The sequence below is a fragment of the Microcaecilia unicolor genome, chromosome 3 (genome assembly GCF_901765095.1).
Source record: "Microcaecilia unicolor chromosome 3, aMicUni1.1, whole genome shotgun sequence".
NCBI classification, from domain to species: Eukaryota; Metazoa; Chordata; class Amphibia; order Gymnophiona; family Siphonopidae; genus Microcaecilia; species Microcaecilia unicolor.
The window spans coordinates 210,515,895-210,536,804 of NC_044033.1; the positions used below are offsets into that span (position 1 = coordinate 210,515,895).

The 20,910-nt window shown below is 47.2% G+C and overlaps 1 protein-coding gene across 2 annotated transcripts in view; it reads left to right on the forward strand.

Annotated features, from left to right (window-relative positions):
• The window catches only part of LOC115466233, a 72,467-nt gene extending 52,054 nt beyond the window's left edge, over nt 1-20,413 (forward strand). For both annotated transcript variants that reach the window (XM_030197361.1, XM_030197362.1), the window contains 3 exons: nt 19,766-19,876; nt 20,027-20,131; nt 20,295-20,413. In XM_030197361.1, the coding sequence (XP_030053221.1) occupies nt 19,766-19,876; nt 20,027-20,131; nt 20,295-20,311 (233 nt within the window). In that variant the 3' untranslated portion in view covers nt 20,312-20,413. The remainder of the gene's footprint in view (nt 1-19,765; nt 19,877-20,026; nt 20,132-20,294) is intronic.
• The last annotated feature ends 497 nt before the right edge of the window (nt 20,414-20,910 follow it).

Below are 20,910 nucleotides of genomic sequence, written 5' to 3' on the forward strand. Positions count from 1 at the left end.
TGAAGCTCAGAAATTATCCGGCCCAAGAGGGCTACCTGCTCCTGCACCTGGGCAGACCCTAAAGTCCCTATGTCTCCCTTAATTCCCTGTAAAATGGCTGGGGGCTTCCCATACACAATTTCAAAGGGAGAGAGGGCTGTTCCTTTAGTTGGGGTGCATCGGATGCGGAAGAGGGCTAGTGGCAGTGCCTGTGGCCATTTCAGTTGGGTTTCCTGACAAATCTTTGCTAGGCTATTTTTCAAGGTTCTATTCGCTCGCTCAACCTGCCCTGAATTCTGGGGACGGTAAGCACAATGCAATTTCCAGGTAATGCGCAATGCGCGGGACAGGGCCTGAAGTGTAGCTTCAACAAAAGCGGGACCATTATCTGAACCTATGGCGAGGGGCAGTCCATACCTGGGGATGACATCCCTAAGGAGGGCTCAAGCTACTTCTGTGGCTTTCTCAGTGACTGTAGGATATGCTTCCACCCACCCAGAAAAAGTACAGACCATGACCAAGAGGTATCGGAGCCTACCGCTCCTGGGCATTTCTGTGAAGTCTATGACTAGGGACTCAAAGGGTGTTAGTCCTCTGGACTGGACTCCTGGTGGAATACGGGGTCCCTGACGAGCATTATTCTGGGCACAGAGAGTACATCGGGCAGAGGCAGTGGCAACCAGACTATCCAATCCTTCCAAGACCACTACTCGACTGAGTAGGCGGGCTAGTGCTGTTTTCCCTAAGTGTGACAGGTCATGAGCTTGAGACACTACAGGCCAAGCTAGGTTGCATGGCACCAGAACTCTGGTATCAGGGAGATGTAACCAGCCATCAGGTCTCCTTACTGCACCTTCCTCTTGAGCCCATTTCTCTTCCGTTTGGGTGTACATAGGCGTCCATTCTTGCAATCGAATTTGGAACAGGGGGGTCACAGTACTTGCTGGGGGTCCTCGAGCAGCTTCCTTGGCCACCCGATCAGCATGGCGATTCCCTCGGGCCACTGGAGTATCTATCCTTTGGTGTCCCCTGCAGTGAATGACAGCTACCTTCTTAGGGGCCCAAACAGCCTCTAGCAACTGCAGTATTTCAGGTCCATACTTAACAGGTTGGCCTGCAGCATTTATGAGTCCCTTTTCCTTATACAAAGCTCCATGAGCGTGTAGAGTTGTGAAAGCATACTTGGAATCAGTATAAATGTTGGTCACCAGTCCTGCTGCTAGCTCCAGAGCTCGTATGAGGGCCACAAGTTCTGCTTTCTGGGCTGAAGTTCCTTGGGGCAGGGCCCTTGCTTCTATCACCTTGTCCTCTGTCACCACAGCATAGCCTGCCAATCGCTTGGAGTTCTCCACGTAACTGCTTCCATCTGTGAAATAGATTACATCTGGGTCCCTCCAAGGAACATCTTTAAGATCTGGTCGACTGGAGTACACTTCATCCATGGTTTGGATACAGTCATGATCCGGTGGTCCCTCAGATGCTGGCAAAAGAGTGGCGGGATTGAATGTAGCCACTGTTTCAAGGTGTATCCGTGGATTCTCACATAAACTGGCTTGGTACTTAACCATGCGGCTATTTGTAAACCAGTGGTTGCCCTTGTACTCCATGAGGGTGAGAACTGCGTGGGGGTACTTTAACAACCAGTTCTTGCCCCAAGGTCAACTTATCAGCTTCCTGAACCAGTAAGGCTGTCGCTGCAATAGCCCTCATGCAGGCTGGCCATCCTTTAGCCACTCCATCCAGCTGTTTAGACAGGTATGCAACAGGCCTCTGCCAGGATCCCATCATCTGGGTCAGCACACCCAGAGCAACCCCCTGTCGCTCGTGGACATACAGTGAGAAAGGTTTCTCCACATCAGGAAGGCCTAACGCAGGGGCTTGGAGTAGGGCTTTCTTTATGGCGATGAAGGATTGTTGAGCAATAGGTCCCCATTCAAATGGTTCCTTTTCACCCCCCTTTGTGGCCTGGTAAAGGGGTTTCGCCATCAGTGCAAAATTCGGAATCCAAATTCTGCAGAATCCGGCTGCTCCCAGAAATTCCCTAACTTCCCTTCTGGACTTGGGTTGGGGAATTGCAGCAACCGCTTGCTTCCTACTGACATCCAGTCTCCGACTTCCCTGGGAAATGCAGAAGCCCAGATACTTCACTTCTGACTGACAGAGTTGGGCCTTTGAGCGTGAGACCTTATAACCTGCATCCAAGAGTAACTCCAGCAATTCTCTGGTAGCCTCAAAACACTCTTCCTGGGTCACTGCTGCAATCAGGAGGTCATCTACATACTGGAGTAAAACTCGCCTGGAAGGCTCGGATTTAAAAGTCTTAAGGTCTTGTCCTAGGGCAGTCCCAAAAATAGTGGGGGAGTTCTTGAACCCCTGTGGCAGGCGGGTCCATGTATACTGAAGCTTCCATCCTGTTACTGGGTTTTCCCATTGAAAGGCGAAAAGCAGTTGACTGGCGGGGGCCACCCGAATACAAAAGAAGGCATCTTTTAGGTCCAGTGTTGTGAAATGGGTAGCTCCAGAAGGTATCAATCCCAGCAGGACATATGGATTAGGCACTACAGGGTGTAATGAAATAGTGGATTTGTTGACCACTCGTAAGTCTTGGACTGGCCGGTAGTCCTCAGTCCCTGGCTTCTGAACTGGCAATAGTGGCGTATTCCATGGAGACTGGCAAGGTCGAATAATTCCATGGGATAACAGACGATTCAGATGTGCTTGAATCCCTTCCAGAGCCTTTCGGGGAATTGGGTATTGACGAAGATGGATTGGCCGGGCACTTGGAAGTAAGTCTACATGAACAGGAGGAATATTTCGGGCCAACCCTGGGGGATTATCTTCTGCCCATACCCCACTGACCTGGAAGCTGTCAGCCAGGGGTAGGTCAACTTGACCATGCGACTGATGCAGCCACCATTCTTCTTCAAGGGGGCAGCAGAAACTCAGTATGCCCTTAGGGCTGGATGTCGGAGGCCGAAAGGAGACTGAAGTCTGGCCATTAGAGTCAAAGGAAATTTGGGCCCTAAGCTTGGACAGCAGGGCCCGGCCTAACAAAGGGATTGGACAGTCTGGCATATACAGGAATTCATGAGTAACTGTGTGTGAACCTAATTGGCATCTACGGGTCGTCAGGAAGGGCCTCCGGTTCTGCACCCCCGTGGCTCCCACCACTCGGACAGTTTTTCCAGACACAGGCGCTAATCGCTCCGTCACAACAGAATGTTCAGCTCCTGTATCAATCATGAATGGAATTGAGCGGCTCCCTATGGTTAGCTTGACCATGGGTTCCTGGGAGCCCAGTTTGTAGGAACCCGGTCTGTCCTATTCATCCCATTCTGCCATCTCGGCTATCCCAATGATGTCAGATTCAGAAGGCTCATACCTTCCCTCTCGAACTCGGCCTCGGCTTCCTCGATCTCCTGGTCCCCTTCTCAGTCCTTGGCGCCTCTGGGGGCATTCATCTTTCCAGTGCCCTCTTTCCTTGCAGTAGGCGCACTGATCCCTCTCCAATCGTGGTCTGGGATTCTCCCCTCATGGCTGGGATTGATTGAAGGAATCTTGGGGCCTAGCTGGCTGTCCGGGGTCCCACTTTGGCTTCCCATTGGCTAGAGGTCGAACTCGGTTAAGGGTGGAGTTAGTAATGGCTGCCGCCAAAAGGTCGGCCTTCTTCTGCATCTTCCGGTCAGCCTCTCGGCGCATCTCCTGATCCCTATTAACGAAAACCTTTGTTGCGATCTCAATTAGCTGGGTGGTATTCATCCCTGCGAATCCCTCCTGACGCTGCAGCTTCTTCCGGATATCTGGCATACTCTGGGCCACCAATGCACTATTCACCATTCTCTGGTTTTCTAGTGCCTCAGGGTCAAATGGGGTGTATGTTCTGTAGGCTTCAATTAGTCGCTCTAAAAAGGCCCCAGGGGATTCAGTTGCCCCTTGGAGAATTTCAGAGACCTTTGCCAGATTAATGGGCCTCTTTATGCCTTTCCTCATACCTTCCAGCAAGTCCCGGCAATAGCCAGACAACAGGTCATAGTGCTGCCCATTATTTGGATCCCAAGCTGGAGCTGCGCGAGGGAACCGAGTTCTAACCCATTCCTCTGGGTCCTGTATCCCCTCGGGAACACGCGCTCGCGTGATGGCCTCAGCATTTTGTAAAATCTTCCGCCTCTCCTCAGTTGTGAAGAGGGTCAGGAGAAGTTGTTGACAATCAGTCCAGGTTGGGTTAGGGTGGCCATAATGCTAGCCACTAGGTCCACCACTGCCTGAGGCTTTTCAGTATAAGAGGGGTAATGCGTCTTCCAATTCAGGAGATCGGTGGTTGTGAAGGGTACATACTGGTAGGCCTGTGCCTGCATAACCTGACCCTCATTATTAGGATCCGGTCGAGTGGTGGTTACCTGACGCAGGGGCAGAACTCTCGAGGAGGTGGGAATGGAACCTGAGGTAGAGCTAGGAGCTACTCCCCTATCATGCTCAAAAGTGATTGCAGCGGGTCTAACCCATTCAGGGGAGGCGTGTTGAACCCCTGAGGGATGGGGAGGGGTACTCATAGACTGAGAGGTGGTCACAGGTGATTCAGTCCATTGAAAGGGATGCCGGGCCCCTGATGAGTGGGGAGGGGTACTAGAGGGAGAGGCTGGGCTGTCGGGAGTTGAGGAGTCAGGGAGTGGAGCCCAAAGCGGGTCTTTGGAGGTTAGCAGGGAAGGATGTGGCAGAGGAGGGTAGAGGCTGGATGAAAAGTCCAACCTAGGATGTGGCGGAGTTCGCACAGAAGGGGAGGAACTATCCGGAGAAGCCTGTGCTGGAGAGGCTTGGGCTGGACGCCGTGGATCTCTAGGGGTGGCACGGAACCCCAACAATGGACCATAAGGTGGTGGCTCAAGATCTGAGGGGTCATCAGAGAGTATGGGTTTCTCGGACAGGGTAGGGGCGGAAGCCACCGATTGGGTGGTAGGCTTCCTGGGGCTCTTTCCCTCTTCCAGTTTAGATTTTCTAATAATCTTTCTTTGAACGCGGCCCAACATGAACTTTACTGGGGATCCCATATAAGTTTTCAACCAAGAGGGAGGGTCAGTCACAAGGCTGTCCCAGGAATCTATATAAGGGAGTTGTTCAAGATATTCTGGTTCTCCTACAATTATGCTGTAGACCTTCCGGATTACTTCAATATCTAAGCTGCCACTAGGGGGCCACCCCACTCCCATAGATGGCCACTCAACTTCACACAAGGTTCTTAGAGTACTTAAGCTTAAAGTCTGTCCATAATCATTAATTAAAAATCCTTAAGCATACAATCTAGGGGAGTAGTAATTTGTCTAGATGATGTCCCTCCCATAATGCTTACAGTTACAACACACAAAAAGGGAGGGAATTTTTGGAATTGTGGTAAGGGGTCCACAAATCCGAGACACAAGGTAAACAAGCAACAATCGCTTCCTTCCGTCGCTGGCCAATTGAACTCGCGTTAACTGGAAACGCAGCTATAAGAAGTCCACACTCATTTAATCATTCATGCATCACACACATTCAGTACAGAAAATCCCACCCAACAATTTCAGATTTCTCAGATACAGATAAGCTCTAGCGGTTTCCCTACTAATCTCCACTAGACTAGAGGTACTAAGGCCTTCGCTGAGAGTTGATCAGACTCCCCTTCCCTCAATTTTTGAGGGGCTGGTTTACAGTTTCCTAGCTAGGATTACAATACAGAATACAGGATACAGAATACAAAATACATACCCGGCTAATGTTCCTCAGTCAGTTGGGTGCCAGAAATTGATGCAGGGTCCGGGATCCCACCGCTACCACCAAGAATTGTTGCAGGAATTACCCCTATTGTTAGCAGAATCTGTGGTACTTCAGGAGTCAAACAGCACACACCAGAATGAGGGAAAAATCTTCTTTATTTGCCAGCAAACAAAGTAGAACATCAGCACTAAGTCTCTTCTTCTCTTTCTCAGCTCTCTGGATCTTGTGGCTTCTGTCTGTCCTCTTCAGCTCTCTTCTCTCCTTCTTCTCAGCTCCTTCTTCTCAGCTCCTTCTTCTCTGTCTGTTCTAACGTAAGCTGCTTCTGCTCCCAGTTATATACAGTTTTTAAACCCCCTAGCCCCCCTTACTTTCCAGATGGTAAAGAATAGATTAATTACCCTGTCTGAACCAATCATCTCTATACATATGTTCAAAATATCAGTTACATAGGTTCCAGACATGTCCTAAACTGACCTATGACCTGGGGCCTCTCACACTAGACATTGTAGCTCCCATCTCTTGTCATTTTATTATGATTAAATTCTCCTATTCCTAGTCAACTTCATACTAACTGCTAACTGAACTCTGGCATTCATTTAGGGGTCAAGGGTCAGTCTTACTTAATAACATACATATATGATTTGTTATTTCTTTCAAAAACCCAGTCCTACATTTAGCTAATCAATCAAGGAGAAGAGAGTTGACTAGTCCTGACCTCTTTCACCTATTAGCTTCCTTCATAGAACTCGCTAGGACTGTAGATAATTCAAACCAGATGCTGACCTCTTTAAACTGCTCACTTGAAAAGTCAGGCAAATATGTAACACTGGATTGAAAGGATATTCTACATATTAATTACACAGAATAAAACATATTCTAAAATAAGCAGAAATCAAATAAGCAGAAATCAAAATTCCCTATAAAACAAATCTAAACATCAGGAATATCTACACTTACACTATCTCCTTCTAAGCATTTTAAAACTAATCCTTTTAAAACTACAGTATGTCTGCAACATGCCTTGTTCATAATGGCATCCATATGTGGTAAACTAATACCTATGACCTAACATTTAACTCAAAGAGGAACTAAGAGTTTCATTTCTCACTGACCTTTCTAACCTTTCAGCCCAGCAAAAGTTAGACATTTGAGAATCTAAACCAGATGACATTCCTTCACTTTACAGGACTAAAAAGTTGAAATAGAATTTAAACACCAAGCTTTAATATCATTTCTTTTGTCCACTGCCTCACCGGAAAACACTAAAAACTAACCTGTTTAAAAAGGCATACCCTACCGATCCAACATAAATGCCTGATCTTTGCAACACAACAAAACTAAAGAACGTAATGGACATAACACAACTCTTCCGTTGTACGATTCCCTAATGTGGCTGTGCCACATGAGCTTTATCTTACCACAACATCACTTTGTTATTTCTTTACACTGGAGTCTGCAAACGCCTCTCCGGTACTATGTAAGCCACATTAAGCCTACAAATAGGTGGGAAAATGTGGGATTCAAATATAACAAATAAATAAAAAGTACAGGACCGGTCTTAGGACGAGGCGTCCGCATAGGGCCTCGCGCTTAAGGGGGCCCCGCGCGGCACGCCTCAGTCAGCCTGAGCCTTCAGTCCTTTGCTTCATCCCCGATTCCCCAGCGCTTTAAATTTACCTCGCTTCGCCTCCGACATCTGCGCAGCGTCAGTGAAATCGCTGCCTGTCTAACATCTCTCCACCAGCCTTCCCTTCGCTCGTTCGTTCCCTCTGTGTCCCGCCCTCAAGGAAATGATGTCAGAAGAAGGCGGGGCACTGAGGGAACGAACGAGTGAAGGGAAGGCTGGTGTAGAGATGTCAGACAGGCAGCGCTTTCACTGACGCTGTGCAGACATCGGAGGCAGAGCGAGGTAAATTTAAACAGTTGAACAACAAGCGAGAAGAGGGCAGGCAGGTGGACATGGGAGTGGGAGGGATGGGGAGAGAGGAGCATTGAGAAGGATAGACATGGATGGGAGGACAGGGCCCAGGGAGAGAGGATTAATTGCTGGACATGGAGGGGAGGGAGGAAAATTGCTGGATATGGATAGATGGAGAAGGGAAGGGGAGAGAGGAGCATCAATGGACAAGGATGGACATGGATGGGAGCGCAGGGCCCAGGGAGAGAGGAGAAATTGCTGGACATGGAGGGGAGGGCAGGAATGGAGGGAAGGAAAGACAAAGGAAGGAGATGCACATGGATGGAGGGGAAGGGAGAGAGGAGAAATGCTGGACATGGATGTAGGGGAGGGGAGGAAAGTAGATGCACATGGATGGAGGGAAGTGAGGAGAAATGCTGGATATGGATGGAGGGAAAATTGCTGAATTTAAGGGCTGGATCGGAACACTTTGAAGGCAGATGCTGAAACTGGAGAAAGGATAGGGACAGGGCTACAGATGGTAGACAGGACACAGGAGGATGGTGGACATGGTGAGAGAAAAAATATCAAATGGAAAGAAGACACTGCATAAAACAGAAGACACTGGGACCAAAGCGAATAGAAAAACTAAATGATCAGACAACAAAGGTAGAAAAAAGTATTTTATTCAGAATTTATTAATTGGAATATGTCAGCTTTTGGAAATGTGCATCTGTGATATTTTGCATGTAAGTTTCAATTTTTCTAGTATTGCTGCATGCTGAGTGTGACTTCTTGAGGTAACTTTCCAGTTCAGTATTTTGCCTTCATATCTGTTGTGTCATGTGTTTTTCATGTGTGATCAAGGTACACTATCCTGCTAGCGTGTAGTATTTGCAGCCCTTTTTGTTTTGTTTTTTTTTTCACGAGGTAGTGTATTGGTGTTTTAGAGCCTGGTGTAATTACAGTTCTGCCTTTCCACGCATAAGGTTATAGCTTGTCCTGTCCTTGGAATTAGTGCTATTATGGTTTGTTAAGGTTATGAGTGTGTTTTTGCACAAGTTTGTGTATAGTGTTTTGCAGTGGAGAGATTGTGTGTCCGCACCTCTGACCCCCCCGGGGTTATGAGAATTGGAACTACTAATTGTAGTGGACTTGAACTGAATAATTTCTGGGGAGGGGGGTTTCATGATAGCATTGTGCTTATTATTTCAATCAGTTTTTCTGTACAACTTTAGCTTCACTTGTCTTTATTTGAAATTTCATAAATAAAAATTTTTCTAAACATTGAATAATCTTATCAATGGGGTGGAGCTGGGGTGGGGACAGGGCTGGGGCAGGGCTAGGATGGGGCCCCACCAAATTGGTCTGCACAGGGCCCCGCACTTGCTAAGACCGGCCCTGAAAAAGTATATAGAATCACACTTAGTGCTCATTACTGCACCCAAACCTGGTGGAAATGCTGACACCCAAGTTGGATAAGCTGACCCAGTATGCTAGAAGTATGCACATAACTTTTTGAAATGCCCATGACAGGCTCATGCCCCTCCCCTGGCCACACCCACTTTGAAAGATGCAGTATGGGTGGGCCTCCTGCCTTATTGAATAGACCGCAGCCAGATAGGGGTGCAAATTTTAATGAGTGCTAATTGACCTCAATAATTGGTTACAGCACCAGATGCAAATTGGAGAAAAAAATGTATGAACCCAAAAAAATTCAATACAAAAAAGACCTCAGGGTTCAATCGCCATAAGGATAAAAAATCGTGCAAAGCAAGTCACAATGACTTTATATATGTATTTTATTAAACATCAACATACGGAAAAGCAGCCACAATTACTAGACAGCGATATTTTTTGTTTGAATCATTTTTATTGACAGTAACATGGTTTAACATTTACAGTTCTCATGGAGAGATACCAATTCAAAAAAAAGAAAAAGAAAAGTCATCATGTGCCTGCAAGTCACCATACAATTTCTCATTTTCTCCCCACACCCCATCTCCCACCCCTAGTCAGCTCAAAAAGAACCCCATTCGTATCTTTTGGGTCCATGTTATTATGGTGATGGCTTCTGTGTAAGTCCTCCTTGGTTAACTTCCCAACGATTCAAAAAAATCAAAATTTTGTACGTTCAATTAAAATCTTAACATATTGATATATACAGCTTTAACAGTGAAACAAAACACGTTTTGAATTTAACAATACCCTTTTTCCCCCCTCTTAGTCCCTCCCCCCATTTCCCCCCCTCTCCCCTTCCTACCCGCCCTTCCCTTATAAGTTCAAGATTCTACTTCTGGCAGTGGGTGTAAGTGTATCCCAAAAGGGTGCCCACATTGTGCAAAAAGCGTCTCCTTGTTTAGTGGCCATATCTTTCACCCTTCTTTCTTTCCAGGGAGCACATCTGTATCATAGCTGATCTCCATTGTCCCACCGTGGGTGGATCTTTGTCCTTCCATTGCAACAGGATCGACCTCTTTCCCATCAATACCGCACGCTGTAGAAATGCCTTCATTTTCAAAGGTTTACACTCCTTGCTCACAAATTGGTCGAAAAGATGTTTAGGCGTAGGTCTCCAACAAACTTGCCACATAGCCGAGACCTGGGCTGCCACCTCCTTCCAGAATCTATGAATTTTTGAGCATGACCAAAACATATGGCCCAAGGTTGCCCCTGGGGCTCCACACTTTGGGCAGGTGTCATCCTCTTTCAAAGTTGCCCTCCAGGCTCTTCGTGGAGAGATATGAAGTCTTAAAATAAATTTCAGCTGTATTTCCTGCCAGGTCACCTGCTCCGTGATTGTAAATGATAGTAAAAATTGTTCTTTCAGCTGCTCTTTATTGAGGGTGAGGCCCAGCTCTGTATTCCATTTCATTGCTACCACCGAAAAGTCAAATTCTTTGGTAGAGTCCCTGGGGTGTGCATGGAAATACTTCAGCGGTACCTGATGTTGGGCCTCTAGCCCCAACAGATCATTAAATTTCTCCCAGGTAGCCGCCGTCAATGCATGTCTCAGCAGTGAATGGACATAGTGTTTCAGTTGATGATAAGCAAACACATCTGGTCGTACTATATGGAATTCTGTACACAAGTCTGCCAAAGATTTTACTTCGCCTTGGTCTGCCACAATACATGATAGAGATAATGGATGCCCCTCTCCTCCCACATCCGAAAGGTGGCTAATGTATCTCATAAGTACATAAGTAATGCCACACTGGGAAAAGACCAAGGGTTCATCGTGCCCAGCATCCTGTCCACGACAGCGGCCAATCCAGGCCAAGGGCACCTGGCAAGTTTCCCAAACGTACAAACATTCTATACATGTTATTCCTGGAATTGTGGATTTTTCCCAAGTCCATTTAGTAGCGGTTTATGGACTTGTCCTTTAGGAAACCGTCTAACCCCTTTTAAAACTCTGCCAAGTTAACCGCCTTCCCCACGTTCTCCGGCAACGAATTCCAGAGTTTAATTACGCGTTGGGTGAAGAAAACTTTTCTCCGATTTGTTTTAAATTTACTACACTGTAGTTTCATCGCATGCCCCCTAATATTTTTGGAAAGCGTGAACAGACGCTTCACATCCACATGTTCCACTCCACTCATTATTTTATATACCTCTATCATGTCTCCCCTCAGCCATCTCTTTTCCAAGCTGAAAAGCCCTAGCCTCCTTAGTCTTTCTTCATAGGGAAGTCGTCCCATCCCCGGGAAATCCGAGTTGCCTCTGATTGGCAGCAATGGCGAGCATTTTTTTGTTATATTTGTACCCCGCACTTTCCCACTCATGGCAGGCTCAATGCGGCTTACATATACAGGTACTTATTTGTACCTGGGGCAATGGAGTGTTAAGTGACTTGCCCAGAGTCACAAGGAGCTGCCTGTGCCTGAAGTGGGAATCGAACTCAGTTCCCCAGTTCCCCAGGAGCAGAGTCCACCACCCTAACCACTAGGCCACTCCTCTATTCCATTTACTATGTAGGTGAGTAGTGGTGTTGACATTGCCGAAGGGTTAGAAGGTAAAGTTTGCCTATTTGCGGATGATACTAAGATCTGTAATAGAGTGGACACCCGGGAGGGAGTGGAAAACATGAAAAAGGATCTGAGGAAGCTAGAAAAATGGTCTAAGGTTTGGCAATTAAAATTCAACGCGAAGAAATGCAAAGTGATGCACTTAGGGAATAGAAATCCTCAGGAGACGTATGTGTTAGGCAGGGAGAGTCTGATAGGAACGGACGGGGAGAGGGATCTTGGAGTGATAGTATCTGAGGATTTGAAGGCGATGAAACAATGTGACAAGGCGGTGGCCGTAGCCAGAAGGTTGTTAGGCTGTATAGAGAGAGGTGTGACAAGCAGAAGAAAGGGGGTATTGATGCCCCTGTATAAGTCGTTGGTGAGGCCCCACCTGGAGTATTGTGTTCAGTTTTGGAGGCCGTACCTTGCGAAGGATGTAAAAAGAATTGAAGCGGTGCAAAGAAAAGCTACGAGAATGGTAAGGGATTTGCGTTACAAGACGTATGAGGAGAGACTTGATGACCTGAACATGTATACTCTGGAAGAAAGGAGAAACAGGGGTGATATGATACAGACGTTCAAATATTTGAAAAGTATTAATCCGCAAACGAACCTTTTCCGGAGATGCGAAGGAGGTAGAACGAGAGGACATGAAATGAGATTGAAGGGGGGCAGACTCAAGAAAAATGTCAGGAAGTATTTTTTCACGGAGAGAGTAGTGGATGCTTGGAATGCCCTCCCGCGGGAGGTGGTGGAAATGAAAACGGTAACAGAATTCAAGCACGCGTGGGATAAACATAAAGGAATCCTGTTCAGAAGGAATAGATCCTAAGGAGCTTAGCCGAGATTGGGTGGCACAGCCGGTGGCGGGGATAGTGCTGGGCAGACTTACACGGTCTGTGCCCTGAAAAGGACAGGTACAAATCAAGGTAAGGTATACACAAAAAGTAGCACATATGAGTTTATCTTGTTGGGCAGACTGGATGGACCATGCAGGTCTTTTTCTGCCGTCATCTACTATGTTACTATGTTACTATTGCCAGGTCTGCCGCAATGGTCCTACAATATATTTCTTGGGTCCTAAGCTTGCATCTGTGCCCCCCCCCCCCCCCCCCCCCCCCCCCGTAACCAGCTACTAAAATGCATTCTCCCAAACATTCTCGTCTCCCGTGCTGTGCAAGAAAAAAAAGATGTAGATCTAAACCAGTCTGACACATGTCTTAACCCACTGGAGATGCAGACTCAACAATCCCAGCCCTCCCTTTGTCTTGGGAAGCTGCGCTCTCTGCACACTCATATGGCCTCTTTTACCCTGCCAAAGGTATTTATTTACCCTTTTGTTTAGCCACTTCTGGTCTCTAAGCAGCAGAAACACCGGTAGCATCTGGAATACATATATCCACATTGGGAAGAGGGACATATTATACAGGGCCACCCTCCCCAATAGGGAAAGCGGCAAAGCTTGCCATCCCCGCAAAATCTCCGCCACCTTCTGTTTAAGTGGTTCTATATTTAACTGGTATAAATTGGCCAAATCCACCGGTATCTTTACTCCTAAGTAATATGATCTGTGGCCCACTTGATAGGGAAGCTCCCTTCCCAGCATCCCCACACCTCAGGTTGAATAGGTAGGGCAACTGATTTTTGCAAGTTGAGCTTAAAACCCGAGTAAAACCCAAATTCATCCACCACTGACAATAGCCTCGCAATGAGGTCTGGGGATAGGTAAGTGTCAGCAAGAGATCATCCACATAGACTAAGACTTTTACATACTGAGAAGGCATCTCCACCCCCCTATATCTGTGTCCATCATAATGTTACGTAACAGTGGCTCTAAATATAATAAAAATAAAGATGGGGAAAGTGGGCATCCCTGTCTGGTTCCCACCTGTACTGTAAAAGATGATGAGACCAACGAGTTAACTACCACGCACGCCGAGGGACCCGTATATAGTGCCTTTATTGCTTGATAGAACCACCCTCCCATGCCCAAATATTCCAGTACTTTAAATAAATACTCCCAGTCTACCCTATCGAACGCTTTTTCCGTGTCTAAGCTGACCATGAGCATAGGTGTTTTGGTCACTTGACAATGTGCTATAGATAGGAGTAACTGGTGCACATTCAAAGTGGAGTGCCTACCCTTCAAGAAACCTACCTGAGAGGTGTCTACTATGTCAGACAGATATGGCGCCAGTCTCGCCGCCATAGCCCCGGCCAGGATCTTAAGATCCACATTCAACAGGGAAATGGGCCTGTACGATGTCACCTGGTCTTTAGGTTTCCCTGGTTTGGGAATAAGTGTTATGAGTGCTGTATTTACCCCCTCTGCAAAGTGGTCTTGCTGTATCGCCTCCTCATACGATTCAAGTAAACAGCCGAAAATTGTGGTGGTAATAGTTTATAATATTCACTGGGGAGTCCGTCTGGTCCCGGTTGTCAGGTCTCTCGGGGAAATGTGAGCCCTTGGGCCGCTGTCACGGAGGTGGTAGCAGCAGGCAAAACCACCCAACAGGAGACAGGCAACCCTAAGACGGGCTGAAGTAGACAGGACTGGAGTGGCTGGGCTGGGCTGGAGCTGAAGAGGCAAGCAACAAGGAATCCAGGAACAACGTCCTACAGCAGGGTTCAGGCTTGAGGAACAGGATACAGGAGCTACATACAAGCTAAGCTCAAGGGAATGGGAATGACAGATACGCTTGCCAGAGGAAGGGTTAGACTGGAGCTACAGTAGCTAACAGATAGAAAGGAGAGAAATGGCTGCAGCATCAGCCGCTAACCAACCTCAGACAGGGAGCAGAGCCACTGCACAGGGATAACAGAAAGGCTAGAAGCCCACAGAGAATAATATACACAGAAAGGCTGAAAGCCCTCAGAGCAATGGGCACAGAAGAGCTGGAAGCCCACAGAACAATAATACCCAGAGCAGGAAAGCAAGAAGCCCACAGGTAAGTAATAGACTAGGCAGAAAGCCTACGAGCAATAATACCCTGAGCCAGAAGGCAAGGCCCACAGGTGATAGTAACTAGCAAAGCAGAAGAGCTGGAAGCCCACAAGAAAAGACAAGGAAAGCTAACTGTGCAAACAGCACACTAACCTCAGGACCTAAGGCACTGCGTAGGCATTGGCAATGCAAAGGCACTGAAGACCAGAACACCAGTTTCTTAAGAAGGCCCTGACAGATGAGGTCACCCCTTCAGGCCACAGGCAAGGAGCTTACAGAAGCCCAGAGACCTAACCCACACAGGTGTAGTCTATTGAGGTAATTAGTGTCAGGCTAGAAGCAGCCAGCACACCCAGCCTGAGACAGAGCTACCTCAGGAACAGCCCACTGAAGTACAGAGAGGCCCAATACACACAAGTGTAGAGTAGTGAAGCCATTAGAGCAGCCAGCCCACAGAGACAGAGATAGAGCTAACTCAGGAACAGTATACTGAAGCACAGAGAGGTTAAACCCACACAGGTGCAGTATACTGAGGCAATCAGCGCCATGCTGGAAGTGGCCAGCACCCAGAGACAGAAACAGAGCCAACTCAGAAGTAGACAGAAACCAGCACAGACACTGATTCCCAGAAATAGGGTAAGTCTGAGGATGGTCACGACCACAGACGTGACACCGGTACTGATCCCAAAGGAAGGGCTTTTATCGTTTTTTGCAGTTCCAGAGCTGTTAGCGGCCGTGAAAGACATTCCTGAGCTACAGGGGGCAGTTTAGGGAGACCCACGTCCTCTAGGTAGTCTATTAAGGAAGGAGACTCTCCTTTCTCCTGCTTAGCAAAAGCTTCCGCAAAGTAGTCCCGAAAGGCAGCTAGAATCCCCTCTGGTGAGGTACTCTTTGTACCCTGATTGTTTACTATTTCAGTAATAATTGGCCTGGCCGCTCTATGTCTAGCAATGTTGGCTAATAATTTGCCTGGTTTATTCCCGAACCACTGGAAATTTAATTTTTGAAACATTAACTGCTGCTTTGTCTGTTCATGGATTAGGGTGTTCAGTGCCGCCAATGCGGCCGACAAATTCTCCTGATTTTGCTGGGATGGCCGCGAGATGCTAATGTGTTTTAACTGCTTATATTCCCTCTCTAATCTTAGGATGCCCGCCACTTGTTTCTTTCTCAGTGCGCAAGTGTATGCTATGATCCCCCCCCCCCCCCCCCGAAGCACCACCTTCGAGGCCTCCCAAAGTATCATGGGGGAGTCACAGGACCCCTCATTGTCTGCTATATATTGGTCCCACAACATGGCCAGATGCTCTTTAAATGTTCTATCGTTATATAGGTGCCCCGGGAATCGCCATACCCTCCCTCGGCCCCCTGGTACTACAAACTCCATGTCTATCCATACCATTGAATGATCTGTTATCTCCAGAGGACCTATTTCTGCTTGTTGAATTTTAAAGAACCAGGGCTGGGACACTAATATATAATCAATCCTAGACCAAGTCTTGTGTGCCTTTGAAAGATGTGTGTAATCGCGGGTATTGGGATTGAGGATCCGCCACACATCCAGTAATTTCAGTGCCCTGCTCATGTGTATGAGACCTCGCTGTTCGCCCGCCCTCTCACCAGACCTATAGCCAGACATCCATTTCTGGGGCCATGACCTGATTGAAATCTCCCCCCCCCCCCCCCCCCCCCCACACCCAGGGGGCATCCGTGTATTTATATCCCAGGGCTGTTAGTTCCAGGAAAAAACGTGGGGATGCTTCATTGGGCCCATATACTGAGCCTAGATAAAAGGAGTGACCCCGGAGGGTAACCAATATCACCACTATCCTACCCTCTTTATCCTTATAGACTAACTTTGATTGGCAGGGGAGGCCCTTTCTAATTAGAATTGCTACTCCTCTGCGGCCACACCCCGCTGATGAATACTATTTTATTTTATTTATTTTATTTTTATTTTATTTACATTTATACCCCGCGCTTTCCCACTCATAGCAGGCTCAATGCGGCTTACATATTATATACAGGTACTTATTTGTACCTGGAGCAATGGAGGGTTAAGTGACTTGCCCAGAGTCACAAGGAGCTAACACTCTCCTACCCATTGTCTACAAAGTTTTTTGTGTTCTTCGTCAGATAATTTCGTTTCTTGGAGACACACTATGAGGCATATTTTCAAAGCACTTTGGGAGGCTAAGTTCCATAGGTTTCTATGGAACTTTGGGAGGCTAAGTGCTTTGAAAATAAGCCTCTATGTCTACCCTCTGTCGCTTTAATTGTGTTAAAAAGTTTGTTCTTTTCATGGGCGAGGAGATCCCTGATACATTCCACGACACTATGCAGTATAGAGCCCTACTCATCACACAATCTCACCAGACATACTTCCGCTCTATGATTTTGCGACTTCCCAGAGCCCAGCCCCTCCCTGGGAAGCCCTCCCACCCTTCCGTGCAACTTGGATAATACACTCCTCCTGGCCTCTGTGAACCTATAACCCTGCCCAACCCCCCACTTTCTAAATGATCTCTTCCCCCCACTTCTCCCTTTTCCCATTCTTGTCCCTACTATCCCCCCCCCATTCCCTCCCCCTCCATTCCACCTGCTCCCAAACTGCCCCATTCCCCATACACCCCGCATTCGCACCCCATTTTGTGGATTGTCACTACTAATGCTTGAACCCCCTCTGCCCCCCTGCAGATATCTTTTGGTGGCACCCCGCTATCTTTTACCTAATGCCCTATCCTCTCTACAGCTTATAGGAAATCTCACCAACACATGTCCATGGCAAAATAACTCTCCATTATCTATGGGGCCTGCTGCATTCCACTCTGTTGCCTGCTCCAGTTTCTTAATAAAGTCCAGTGCTGCCTCTGCCTTATCAAAGGCTTTCCAGCGTCCCTCATGTCTGATTCTCAAAATCTCTGGGTAGATCAACATAAAGGCGTTTGCAGAGTGGAGTGAACTGCTTCCTACATTCTTGCACCTGAACGGAATAGTCCTGAAATATTCGTACAGTGTGGCCTTCAAATTTTGTTTCATTTTTGTGTAGTCTATAGCCTCTCAAAATTTCCATCTTGTGTATGTAATTGTGGATCTTTAGCATTACCACTCGTGGTGTTGTGCGGCCTTCCTGTCGTCTTCCCACACGGTACACTCTCTTGAGGCAAAGAGGCCCCGCGTGGTCTGAAGTTGCAAACTCCGTTTTAAGCCACCTCTCCACTACCGTGCCCAAGACCATGTCGTTCACGGTTTCTGGGATGCCCACCACCTCAGATTCGCTCTCCATGATCTGTTTTCTAGGTCGTCTAGTTTCTCTGTGAGCTTCTCTATTTGAGAGGTGAGTTGCGTTACTTGCGTCGGTATGGAAGTCGCCGCATCTTCTAGGTCCGAGATCCTGCGTTCGAGCTCTCCCGTGCGCTGTGTGGTTTCCGTCAGCAAAGTCTCAACGCTGGTAAATTGAGCGGATAGCCGATCCAGCTTTTCCTCCATGGCTCTTGCAACAGCTGAGGTAATTTGCTCCAGTTGCGCAGGTGAGAATTTTTGGTCCGCCGAGGCCGGATGTTGTTCCGCGTCATTTTCCCATTCTTTGCTCTGTTCTTTTTCCTGTTACGCTCCTTTTGCTGGCATTTTTTTTTTGCTGGGGTCGAATTATATTTATCCATCAGCGTCCCGGAACATCTGTGGGGGCCAGAGCCGGTTCCTGCAGGGTTTCAGCTGCGGAGGGCCTCGGGGGCTCAGACAGCAGAGCAGACACGTCTTGCTCCCTCTACTGCATCACGTGACTCCTCACAGCAGCGATATTTTATACTGTACATAAGTACATAAGTATTGCCATACTGGGAAAGACCAAAGGTCCATCGAGCCCAGCATCCTGTTTCCAACAGTGGCCAATCCAGGTCACAAATACCCGGCAAGATCCCAAAAATGTACAAAACATTTTATACTGCTTATCCAAGAAATAGTGGATTTTCCCCAAGTCCATTCAATAACGGTCTATGGACTTTTCCTTTAGGAAGCCGTCCAAACCTTTTTTAAACTCTGCTAAGCTAACTGCCTTTACCACATTCTCTGGCAACGAATTCCAATGGTTCTTTCTCAGTCATAAAAAACTTCAATGATAATCTCTTTTTTCTCCAAAAACTCAATTAGCATTTTCTTTAAAAAATGTTCTTATTAGATTTCATCACATCACATTTGCTGTTCTTCACCAGAATTCTAACACTCCAAAAGGAAAGAATTCACTTATCTGGTACATAATCCCAATGGGACCCGTTTCACCCCAAAAATGGGATTCTTCAAGGGCTTCCATTCAATATTTGAACATACTAGCAGATAAGTGTAGAAATATTCATAAAACCAACTTCCTTTTAGACAGCAATTCAGATAGCTGGTATAATAGCCTCTTTAAAGCAATTTCCTTTCAATATTTACATGGCATTCCAAAGTTGAATTCATATCTTAGGGCTGGCCCTATTATGGGGTGGACTAGGCAACGGCCTAGGGCAGAACAAATCTGGGGGTAGCACCAGCATCAGCATCCCACTCACTCTGAATAGGCCTGGGTAAGAATGGAAGAGGGAGATGCTGGATACCTGGAGCAGCAGGGAAGGGAAGAGGCAATGCTGGACACTTGGGGTGGAGGGAGTAATAAAGAAGGGAAGGTGAGATGCTGGATTCTGAAGGGAGCAGGTAGGGAATGAGAGATGCTGGACTATGGAGGGAACAGCTAGGAAAGCAAAGGGGTGATGGTGTACACCTGAGAAAGAGGGAGTGGAAGAGTAGCCTAATGGTTAGTACAGTGGGTTGAGATCCTGACCAACTGAGTTCAGTTCCCAGTGCAGCTCCTTGTGACCTTGGGTAAGTCACTTAATCTTCCATTGCCCCAGGTACAAGACTTAGATTGTGAGTCCACTAGGAACACAGAAAGTACCTGCATACAGTAGCACAATAGAAATGATTAGAAGTAGGAAAAGAAAGGGGTGATGCTAGACTGTAGAAGAGTAGAGAATCGGAAATGCTGAACACCTTGAAGGGGAAGAGCACTTTGAGCTGGCTCAGAGGGGGAGCACACAGCTAAAGGTTTTTCTGGGCCAGCTCTGAACCATTGTCATGCCCCATTTCTTCTTGACGCCTCTGTTGCAAAATTCTTTGCCTTTCTGACATTGTGTCTCCTTTGCCCTTTCACAGTTAAGGAGATATTCAGCTCAATCGTTGTCTACCAGACTCCTCCTGACCAGTTACTCTTGTACACATTCAAATACGGAGAGGAAATATTTGATGATAATCTTTTCCTGCTCAGTAAGTATTCGGGACAGACTTGGGGGTGGAGGGGATCCTTGAGGGAAAAGCAAACTGGGGAAATACCCTCCATTACTGTGCCTGGGATTTCTCCTGTCACAGCAATGGCATCTTCTCGGATGATAAAGATGTTCTCACTTTTAAATTCAGCCAGGTCTGGGACAGTTCAGGACACTGAGAAGGAGATGTTCAAAACCAGGGCTCTTTGCAAGAATTTTCCACACATCTATGGGATTCCAGCAGATCAGCCCACCGGTGAGGACAATTCAGTAAATGTACACAGGCTTCTTGCACTCTTTAGTGCTCTCAAAGTGCACAGTGTGTGTTGTAACAGAAACTCTCTACTTTACAGTCAGCCTTCCCCTACCTGATCTCTGTAAGGCTGTCACAGCACACTGTTCATATTTTTTTTTTTCAGATCACAAGAACAGTTGAAATTTCCACCCAGCAAAGCATCATCCGACATCCTGGAATTCCTTATAATAATCTCAGTGTTCCAGAGACAATAAAGCGTTTGCATGTCAAATTCCAAAGTAACCTGTCTTGTGGTTGAATCTCTTATTTAGGGTTCACTGCCTGTTCCTCTGAAGTTCTTGCATTTCTGGTCATGTTTTATATCACTGGGATTTACGGATTTCACATTTCTCCATCAAGCAAGTTCTCAGCACGTCATGGCTGGTTAGGATCTTCCCTGGTGCTGGCACACTGGAATGAAGAACTTCAAAACGGAAACAAACAATCACATGCCCCCTTTTTACCAAGTTGCGACAAAAGGGGGCCTGTGTTGGCGTTGGCATGTGTTTTACACGCGCGCCAAGGCCTCCTTTTACCACAGCTGTTAAAAGGGCCGGTCTCGCTTTCCTTCAGGAAAAGGCCTGGTGGCAAGTAAAGCACTTGCCGCGCGGCAATTTCGGGGGGGAGGGGAGCCCTTACTGCCACCCATTGAGGTGATGGTAAGGGTGGCAGCACATGACACTACCGCCAGGTAGTATCCGTCGCTACAAATTTATGTAACGCCAGATATTACGTCGTGG